At 41.6% G+C, this 10,812-nt stretch overlaps 1 gene segment (V, D, J or C); it reads left to right on the forward strand.

The window, feature by feature from the left end:
• The first annotated feature begins 9,153 nt into the window (after positions 1–9,153).
• On the forward strand, positions 9,154–10,030 carry LOC113250259 (immunoglobulin heavy variable 3-23-like). The segment is given in 2 exon segments: positions 9,154–9,182; positions 9,646–10,030. Coding segments are annotated over 2 exon segments (414 nt in total).
• The last annotated feature ends 782 nt before the right edge of the window (positions 10,031–10,812 follow it).

Here is a 10,812-nt window from a genome sequence, read left to right on the forward strand (position 1 = left end):
AAATGCTGATATGAACATTGGGTGCATATGTCCATTCTCTTCACTACGTCTGTATCTTTGGTGTAAATACCTAGTAGTACAATTGCTGGATCATAGGGTAGCTCAATTTTTCACTTTTTAAGGGACCTCCACACTGTTTTCCAAAGTGGCTGTACCAACTTGCATTCCCACCAACAATATAAAGGGATCCCCTTTCTCTGCATCCTCTCCAACATTTCTTGTTTCAAGCCTTGTCAATTTTTGCCATTATAACTGGTGTAAGGTGGGGCGCCTGGGTGGCACAGCGGTTAAGCGTCTGCCTTCGGCTCAGGGTGTGATCCCGGCGTTATGGGATCAAGCCCCACATCAGGCTCCTCTATTATGAGCCTGCTTCTTCCTCTCCCGCTCCCCCTGCTTGTGTTCCCTCTCTCGCTGGCTGTCTCTATCTCTGTCAAATAAATAAATAAAATCTTTAAAAAAAAAATAACTGGTGTAAGGTGGTATCTCAGTGTGGTATTCATTTGAATTTCCCTGAGGGCTTTTGATTTTGAACATTTTTTCATGTGTCTATTAGCCATTTGTATGTCTTCATTGGAAAAGTGTCTGTTCATATCTTCTGCCCATTTTTTTGGTTTAATTGTTTCACGTCTATTGAGTTTGAGAAGTTCTTTGTAGATCTTGGATACCAGTCTTTATTCTGTAGTGTCCTTTGCAAATATCGTCTCCCATTCTGTGGGCTGCCTCTTTGTTTTTTTTTTCACTGTTTCCTTCGCTGTGCAGAAGCTTTTTATCTTCATAAAATCCCACAAGTTCATTTTTTCTTTTGTTTCTCTTCCCTTTGGAGAAGTGTCATTAAAAGCTGTTGTGGCTCATATCAAAGAGGTTGCAGCTTATGTTCTCCTCTATGATTTTGATGGATTCCTGTTTCACATCGAGGTCTTTCATCCATTTGGAGTTTATCTTTGTGTATGGTGTGAGAGAGTGGTCAAGTTTCATTCTTTTGCATGTAGCTGTCCAATTTTCCAAGCACCATTTATTGAAGAGGCTGTCTTTTTTGCACTGGATGTTTTTTCCTGCTCTGCCAAAGATTAGTTGCCCAAAGAGCCGAGGGGCCATTTCTGGGTTCTCTAATCTGTTCCATTGGTCTATGTGTGTGTTTTTGTGCCAGTACCATGCTGTCTTGGTGATCACAGCTTTGTCGTATAGCTTGAAATCTGGCAACGTGATGCCCCCAGCTTGTTTTTCCTTTTCAACAATTCCTTGGCGATTTGGGGCCTTTTCTGGTTCCATACAAATTTAAGGGCTGATTGTTCAAGTTCTTTGAAAAATGTCATCGGTATTTTGATCGGGATAGCATTGAAAGTGTAGATTGCTCTGGGTAGCATGGACATTTTAACTATGTTAATTCTTCCAATCCATGAGCGTGGATTATTTTTCCATCTTTTTGTGTCTTCTTCAATGTCTTTCAAGAGTGATTTATAGTTTCTAGAATATAGAACCTTTACATCTCTGGTTAAGTTAATTCCAAGGTAACGTATGGTGTTTGGTGCTATTGTAAATGGGATGGATTCCCTTATTTCTCTTTCTTCAGTCTCATTGTTCATGTATAGAAATGCAACTGATTTCTGAGCATTGATTTTGTATCCCACCACATTACTGAATTACTCTATAACTTCTAATAGTTTGGGAGTGGATTCTTTTGGTTTTTCCATATAGAGTATCATGTCATCTGTGAAGAGAGACAGTTTGACTTCTTCTTTGCCAATTTGGGTACCTTTATCCCTCTTTGTAGTCTGATTGCTGTTGCAAGGGCTTCTGGTACTATGTTGAATTATAGCGGCGAGAGTGGGCATCCTTGTCATGTTCCTGATCTTAAAGGAAAGGCTTCCAGCTTTTCCCCATTCAGAATGATATTTGCTCTAGGCTTTTCATAGATGGTTTTTATGAAATTGAGGAATGTACCCTCTATCCCTACACTCTGAAGGGTTTTACTCAGGAAAGAATGCTGCATTTTGTCAAATGCTTTTTCTGCATAAATTGAGAAGATCATATGGTTCTTGACTCTTCTTCTTGATATGATCTATCACACTGATCGATTTGTGAATGTTGAACCAGCCTTTAATCCCAGGGATGAATCCCACTTGGTCATGATGCATAATCCTTTTAATGTTAACATGTTTATGCTACCCAGAGCAATCTACACTTTCAATGGTATCCTGATCAAAATACCATTGACATTTTTCAAAGAACTAGAACAAACAGTCCTTAAATTTGTGTGGAACCAGAAAGGGAATGGGATAGGGTGGTGATGGGTATTAAGGAGGGCACGTATTGCATGGTGCACTGGGTGATACATGCAGGTAATGAATCATGGAACGTTACATCATGAACTGGGGATGTACTGTATGGTGACTAACATAATATAATAAAAAATTATTATTAAAAAAAGAAAGAAAGAAAAGGCCCCGAATTGCCAAGGAATTATTGAAAAGGTAAAACAAAGCTGGGGGTATCATGTTGCCAGATTTCAAGCTATACTACAAAGCTGTGATCACAAAGACAGAATGGTACTGGCACAAAAACACACACATAGACCAATGGAACAGATTAGAGAACCCAGAAATGGACCCTCGGCTCTTTATGCAACTAATCTTTGGCAGAGCAAGAAAAAACATCCAGTGGAAAAAGGCTCTTCATTAAACGGTGCTGGGAAAATTGGACAGCTACATGCAAAAGAATGAAACTTGACCACTATCTCACAACATACACAAAGACAAACTCCAAATGGATGAAAGACCTCGATGTGAGACAGGAATCCATCAAAATCATAGAGAAGAAAATAAGCTGCAACCTCTTTGATATTGGCCACAGCAACTTTTTTCATGACACATCTCCAAAGACAAGAGAAACAAAAGAAAAAAAGAACTTGTGGGACATCATGAAGATAAAAAGCTTCTACACAGCCAAGGAAACAGTCAAAAAAAACTAAGAGACATCCCACGGAATAGGAGAAGATACTTGCAAATGACACTACACATAAAACATTAGTATCCAAGATCTCCAAAGAACTTCTCAAACTCAATAGACGTGAAACAAATAATCAAATCAAAACCTGGGTAGTATAGCTTGAAATCCAGCAACGTGATACCTCCAGCTTTGTTTTTCCTTTTCAACAATTCCTTGGTGATTCGGGGCTTTTCTGGTTCTAAACAAATTTGAGGGCTGTTTGTTCCAGTTCCTTGAAAAATGTCACTGGTATTTTGATCGGGATGGCATTGAAAGTGTAGATTTCCCTGGGTAGCATAGACATTTCAACTATGTTTACTCTTCCAATCCACGAGCATGGAATGTTTTTCCACCTTTTTGTGTCTCCTTCAATGTCTTCCAAGAGTGATTTGTAAGGGATAAAGAATGGGGGGTAATCAGAAGGGGGAATGAAGCATGAGAGACTATGGACTCTGAGAAACAAACTGAGGGCTTCGGAGGGGAGGGGTGGGGGAATGGGATAGGCTGGTGATGGGTAGTAAGGAGGACATGTATTGCATGGTGCACTGGGTGTTATATGCAACTAATGAATCACGGAACTTTACAACAGAAACCAGGGATGTACTGTACGGTGACTAACATAATATAATAAAAAAAAACATTAAAAAAATAAAATACAATTTTGTCCAAAAAATGTATTAAAAAAAAGAGTGATTTGTAGTTTCTAGAATATAGATCCTTTACATCTCTTGTGAAGTTAATTCCAAGATAACATATGATTTTTGGTGTTACTATAAACGGAATGGATTAACTAATTTCTCTTTCTTCCATCTCACTGTTCGTGTACAGAAATGCAACTGATTTCTGAGCATTGATTTTGTATCCTGCCACATTACTGAATTGCTCTATAAGTTCTAGTAGTTTGGGGGTGGAGTCTTTCAAGTTTTCCATATAGAGTATCATGTCATCTGCGAAGAGAGAGAGTTTGACTTCTTCTCGGCCAATTTGAATACCCTTTAACCCTTTTTGTTGTCTGATTGCTGTTGCAAGGACCTCTAGTACTATGTTGAACAATAATGGCGAGAGTGGGCATCCTTGTCCTGTTCCTGATCTTAAGGGAAAGGCTTTCAGCTTTTCCCCAGGGAGAATGATATTCGCTGTAGGCTTTTCATAGATGGTTTTTATGAGATTGAGGAATGTACCCTCTATCCCTATACTCTGAAGGTTTTTAATCAGGGAAGGATGCTGTATTTTGTCAAATGCTTTTTCTGCATCAGTTGAGAGGATCATATGGTTCTTGACTCTTTTTTGTTGATACCATCTATCACACTGAGCAATTTGTGAATGTTGAACCACCCTTGCATCCCAGGGATGAATCCCAACTGTTCATGATGGATAATCCTGTCAATGTACTGTTTGATCCTATTAGCTAGGATCCTGTTGAGAATTTTGGTGTCCATATTCATCAGGGATATCGGTCTGTAATTCTCCTTTTTCATGGGGTCTTTGCCTGGTTTGGAGATCAAGGTAATACAGGCCTCATAGACTGAGTTTGGTAGTTTTCCTTCTGATTGTATTTTTTGAAACAGCTTCAGGAGAATAAGTATGATTTCTTCTTTGAATGTTTGGTAGAATTCCCTGGGGAATCTGTCAGGCCCTGGGGTCTTGTTTTGGGGGAGGATTCTATTTGCTGCTTCAATCTCTTCATAATTAATCGGTCTCTGTAAAAAATCAAGTTCTTCCTGTTTCAGTCTCAGTAGTTTATAGGTTTCCAGGAAGGCATCCATTTTTCCAGGTTGTTTAATTTATTGGCATAAAGCTGTTGATAAAAGTTTCTAATGATCCTTCCTATTTCATTGGTGTTGGTTGTGACCCCTCCCCTTTCATTCATAATTTTATTAATTTGGGTCCTTTCTCTATTCTTTTGAATAAGTCTTGCCAGTGGCTTATCAGTCTTATTTATTCTTTCAAAGAACCAGCTTCTAGTTCTGTTGATCTGCTCTACTGTGCTCCTGGTTTCTAATTCATTGATCTCTGCTCTAATCCTGATCAACTGCCTTCTTATGTGTGGGTTAGGCCTGTTCTTCTGTTCCAGCTCCTGCCTCTTATGGTGAGAATATAAAAAGTGAATTTTAGATTTTTCTATTCTTTTGAGTGAGGCTTGGATGGCTATGTATTTTCCCCTTAGGCCCACCTTTGCAGTGTCCCATAGGTTTTGGACCATTGTATTTTTTTCTCTTTGGTCTCCATAAATTGTTTAAATTGATTTATAATTTCCTGGTTTACCCAATCATTCTTGAGCAGGATGGGCAGAAGATATGAACAGACTTTTCCAATGAAGACATACAAATGGCTAACAGACACATGAAAAAGTGTTCAAAATTATTAACCATCAAGGAAATTCAAATCAAAACCACCTTGAGATACCACCTTATGACATTTAGAATGGCAAAAAAGGACAAGGTAAGAAACAACAATTGTTGGAGAGGATGTGGAGAAAGGGGATCAATCTTATATTCTTGGTGGGAATGCAAGTTGGTACAGCCACTCTGGAAAACAGTGTGGAGGTCCCTTAAAAAGTTAAAAATTGCGGTACCCTATGATCCAGCCATTGCACTACTGGGTGTTTACCCCAAAGATACAGACGTAGTAAAGAGAAGGGCCATATGCACCCCAATGTCCATAGCAGCATTGTCCACAATAGCTAAATCGTGGAAGGAGCCGAGATGCCCTTCAACAGATGACTGGATTAAGAAGATGTGGTCCATATATACAATGGAATATTACTCAGCTATCAAAAAGAACGATTCCTCAACATTTGCTGCAACATGGACGGCACTGGAGGAGATAATGCTAAGTGAAATAAGTCAACCAGAGAAAGACAATTATCATATGGTTACTCTCATCTATGGAACATAAGAGCTATGAAGATCAGTAGGAGAGGAAAGAGAAGAAAGGGGGGGTAAACAGAAGGGGGAATGAACTATGAGAGACTGTGGACTCTGGGAAACAAACTGAAGGCTTCAGAGGGAAGGGGAGGGAATGGGATAAGGTGGTGATGGGTAGTAAGGAGGGCACGTATTGTATGGTGCACTTGGTGTTATACGCAAGTAATGAATCATGAAACTTTACATAAAAAACTAGGATTGTACTGTATGGTGACTAGCATGATACAATAAAAAATTATTATTAAAAAAGAGGAATCTATTTTCCCACATGATAATGTTGAGTCTAACATCAGTGATGACCATATCACGCACTCTGCACTTGTGCAGTGCATCCTGTGTCAAGTACACGCATCACAGCTGTTACAGATTCTCACACAGATGACTCAGGAGCCACGCAGACATAGTGACATGTTAGAGACTTGAAAGTACACCTGCACAAACCCTGATTCTCTCTGCACTTCAGGTAAAGTCTGGAAACAATCATCCTGTCCCCATCACAGGACGAGTTCCACATTCCTCATCAGCCTGCCCACTCTGTCCTGCAGGTGGATCAGGGAGGCAGCAGGTCCTGTGGGTGGAGCACAGGTCCACGTCCTGGGGCTCATTCTCACCCCAGACATGCTCTTGGACACCCCACAAACCCTCTGAACTTCTGAGGGTAGGTTCACATCTCTTTATGGAGTAACATGACAAGAGGCCCCAATATTTGTGTGAATATGTAAAAACTAAGCAGCACACCGAGCCCAAGTGTGTATTCTGCAAAGTCATATAATCAAAATGTTAGTTTCCCAAATGTCACTAGCACCAAATCAAAGGCATTCACATCTGATCTGGTCACTGCCCTTCTCTGTCAACATAGGTCCCAAGCTGGCTATAGAGTCAGAGGAGATGAAAATAGGGCCCTCCCTCAACTGATTAAACCAGCCCAGCCCCAACCCCAGCAATGGGAGAGAAGCTCCAACCCCAGCATCCCCAGGTGTTCCCATTCAGTGATCAGGAGAGAACACAGAATTGTCACCATTGACTTTGTGCTTGGCTTTTTCCTGGACACTATTTAAAAGGTAATTTATGGTGAACAAGAGACACTGAAGATGTGAGTGCATATGAGTGAGAGAAGCAGTGGATGTGAGACAGTTTTCTGACCAGGATGTCTTGTGTTTGCAGGTGTCCAGTGTGAGGTGCAGCTGGTAGAGTCTGGGGGAGACCTGGTGAAGCCTGGGGGGGGGGTCCCTGAGACTCTCCTGTGCAGCCTCTGGATTCACCTTCAGTAGCTATGGCATGAGCTGGGTCCGCCAGGCTCCAAAGAAGGGGCTGCAGTGGGTCTCATGTATTAGCTATGATGGAAGTAGCACAGGCTGGGGAACCTGGGGACATGAATGTGTAACTGTCTCCAGGGCAGGAGGACAGGAATGTTCCAGATCAAGCATGCAGGAAGGAAGAGTGAGGGAATTCTTCCTCCCTCTGCATTTCATTCTGTTCAGAACCTTAATGGATCGGATGACGCCCACTTACACAGAGACCATGGATGTGAATACCAATTTCTTCTGGAAACAGCATTACAGGCACCCACAGAAGCAATGTTTAATCTGGGCACCCATGGCCCAGTCACGTTGACACAGAGTTAACCATCACTCATCAACCTTGGTAAACCTGGGCATCCATATGCATCTGTGTAAATCACACTCATTCTGAATATAAAGAAAAGAACACGGTCATAACTTCACCTTCTATGATACACATCTCCTGCATGTAACCAAGAACACAAAATCCCTTTACCACAGTAAAGAAAAACATTGATAACCACATATCAATACCAGGGGAATTCACGCCATACTCACAGCAATGGACAGATCATCTAAGCAAAGATCAACAAAGAAACAAGAGCTCTGAATGACACATTGGCCGAGGTGGACCACACAGATATATACACAGCATTTCAACAAAAACAACAGAATACTCATTCTTTGCAAGTGCTCATGGACATTATTCCAGAATATCAAATACTGGGTCACAAATCAGGTCTCAACAGAAACCAAGAGATTTGGATCATTCCCTGCATATTGTCAGACCGCAATGCTTTGAATCTGGAAATCACTGTGAAATCATTCACAAGAGGACATTTCGAAGTGAAAGAGCACCCTACCAAGTAATGAATGAATGAACAAGGAAATAAAAGAAGAATTTTAAAAATCATGTAAGCTAAGGAAAAGGAAACACACCTGTTCAACACCTTTAGGAAACAAAAAGTTGGTCCTCAGGAAGAAGTACACTGCAATAAAAACCTCTCTGAAGAATTTAGAAATATCTCAAATCCACAAGCAAATTTTAAACCTAAAGGAGCTGGAAAAAGAACAGCAAAAAAGGCCTAAACCAAGCAGAAGAAGAGAAATAATAAAGATTAGAGCAGAAAGCAATGAAATAGAAACCAGAAAAACAGTAAAGCAGATCAATGAAACTAAAATATTCTCTGAGCACCATATCTACATCTGCAGGGTGAGAAGCAAATTTATTGTATAATCAGAAACGGAAAAATTCTTATCCCAAACAACCATTTAAAAAATAAATATTGCTATGTTCACTGCTAGGAAAGCTGCCAAACATTAAAATACATGATTCTTGCTACAGACAGCAACATGGTTGAATTCTCAAGATTTACGGAGAGAAATTTTTAAAAAGTCCTACAAATGAAATTACATACATTATAATTGCACATCTATAAATTCCTCAAGATTAAAACTAGTCTAAGTAACATGAGAAATACCCAAGTTATGTGGGTACAGGGTGAAGAAGGGAAGGAGGATGAGGAATTCCAGGGAAAACATAGGAAATATTAGGGAGAATTGATTTGCTGACTCTGGAAAGCTTGATTGTGACACTGGTTTATCCTATCACACATTCTGCACGTGTGCAGTGTATCCTGTGTCTAGTAACTCTTCAAAAGTAATAAACAAAGAGATGATGCTGGAGGACCACATAGACACTGAAATGTTAGAATATCCACCTGCACGAACCCTGAGGCTCTCCTTATTTTAAGTAACTCTAGAGCAGGTAACATCATCCTCTCCCCATTACACCAGGGGTTCAACATTTCCCACGAGCCTGCCCTCTGTGTCCTCGCTGTTTCAGGGGCGGAAGGTTGTCCTTGGACACTGGGGCTCATTCTAAACCTGCATGTGTTCTTGGACAAGTCACAGATCTTCTAAAATTCTAGGTATAGGTTTATGATTCCTTATGGGACAACATGACACCTATCCTGCAGGATTTGTGTGAGTATGTACAAATGAAGTCGCACAAGGAGGCTACGTACATACAATGGAAAGTTACAAAATGAAAAGTTATATATTTTTTTTGAAAAGTGGTCAATACCACCAAAACAAAGGCAGTCACATCTGCTCTGGTTACTGGCCTCTATGTCAGCATAGATCCCAAGCTGAATATATAGTCAGAGGTCATGCAAATAGGGCCCTCCCTCTGCTGATTAAAACAGCCCAACCCTGACTCTGCAGCTGGGAGAGGAGCCCCAGACCCAGGGTTTCCAGGTGTTCTAATCAGTATCAGGACAGAACACAGAGAGCTCACCATGGAGTTGGTGCTCGGCTGGGTTTTCCTTGTTGCTCTTTTAAAAGGTAACTCATGCTGAACAAGAGACATGGAGTGTGTGAGTGGATCTGAGGGAGACAAACAGTGGGTGTGTGACAGTTTCCTGACCAGGATGTCTTGTGTCTGCAGGTGTCCAGTGTGAGGTGCAGCTGGTGGAGTCTGGGGGAGACCTGGTGAAGCCTGGGGGGTCCCTGAGACTCTCCTGTGCAGCCTCTGGATTCACCTTCAGTGACAATGCCATGAGCTGGGTCCGCCAGGCTCCAGGGAAGGGGCTGCAGTGGGTCGCAGTTATTAGCTATGATGGAAGTAGCACAAGCTACGCAGACTCCGTGAAGGGCCGATTCACCATCTCCAGAGACAATGGCAAGAACACGCTGTACCTGCAGATGAACAGCCTGAAAGCCGAAGACACGGCCGTGTATTACTGTGCGAGTGACACAGTGAGGGGACATCAGTGTGAGCCCAGACACAAACCTCACTGTAGAAGGGGATCTGGACCAGCAGGGGGTGCACACTAGTCACCAGTTCTGTCCTTAAGCCCCAGGACCAGCTGCAGATGGAGGTTGTGGGCAGGTTTCCTGTCAGGTTCTGGGGCTTCCTCTCCATAGAGCAGTTGCCCCCAGGGACCCTCTCTGGACACATGATTCGTTGCTCTCCTCTCCACTCTCTGACTTAGAAAATTTTCTAACGTGAAAGCAGATATAGTAAAAACCAAAAAAAAACAGAGTCACTCACAATGGTTATTCCTGTCCCTAAATACCAATGAATTACAAATATCCTGGTGCTCACATCTGAACCTTCACAGGAATCCCAGCTGCACTCACTGTGCATCACAGGACCACCCAGCTCAACATGCAAACATCTTAGAAGCAGCATTAAGTGCGTGCTGGACATGAGGCTACAGAGGCATCGACAATGCAAAGCAAGTGCAGAATGTGTCTTGGTGGGGGTCACTCTCTTAAACCAAATCACAGCATCAATGTTAGTGACAACGTGGGAAAGCAGTGGACACCTTCCTGGTGTTGTGTGGATGTAGAATCTGAAGATCTCTCTCTCTCTCTCTCTCTCTCTCTCTCTCTCTCTCACACACACATGCACGCACACCCACACACACTGACTACACAAGGGTATAAAACCTTTAACACGTTCATCTGATTTCTCTAGGAAATGTGGTCCTACAACAGAAATACACAGATACAAGAAGAACTCAAGAAGCAAGAATAATCTGAGATAAGCAACTGAAATTTACACCTAAAGGACCTAGAGAAAGTACAACTGAAGCCTAATACAGCTGAAGGAA

The sequence above is a fragment of the Ursus arctos genome, unplaced genomic scaffold, assembly GCF_023065955.2.
Source record: "Ursus arctos isolate Adak ecotype North America unplaced genomic scaffold, UrsArc2.0 scaffold_25, whole genome shotgun sequence".
Classification (NCBI taxonomy): domain Eukaryota; kingdom Metazoa; phylum Chordata; class Mammalia; order Carnivora; family Ursidae; genus Ursus; species Ursus arctos.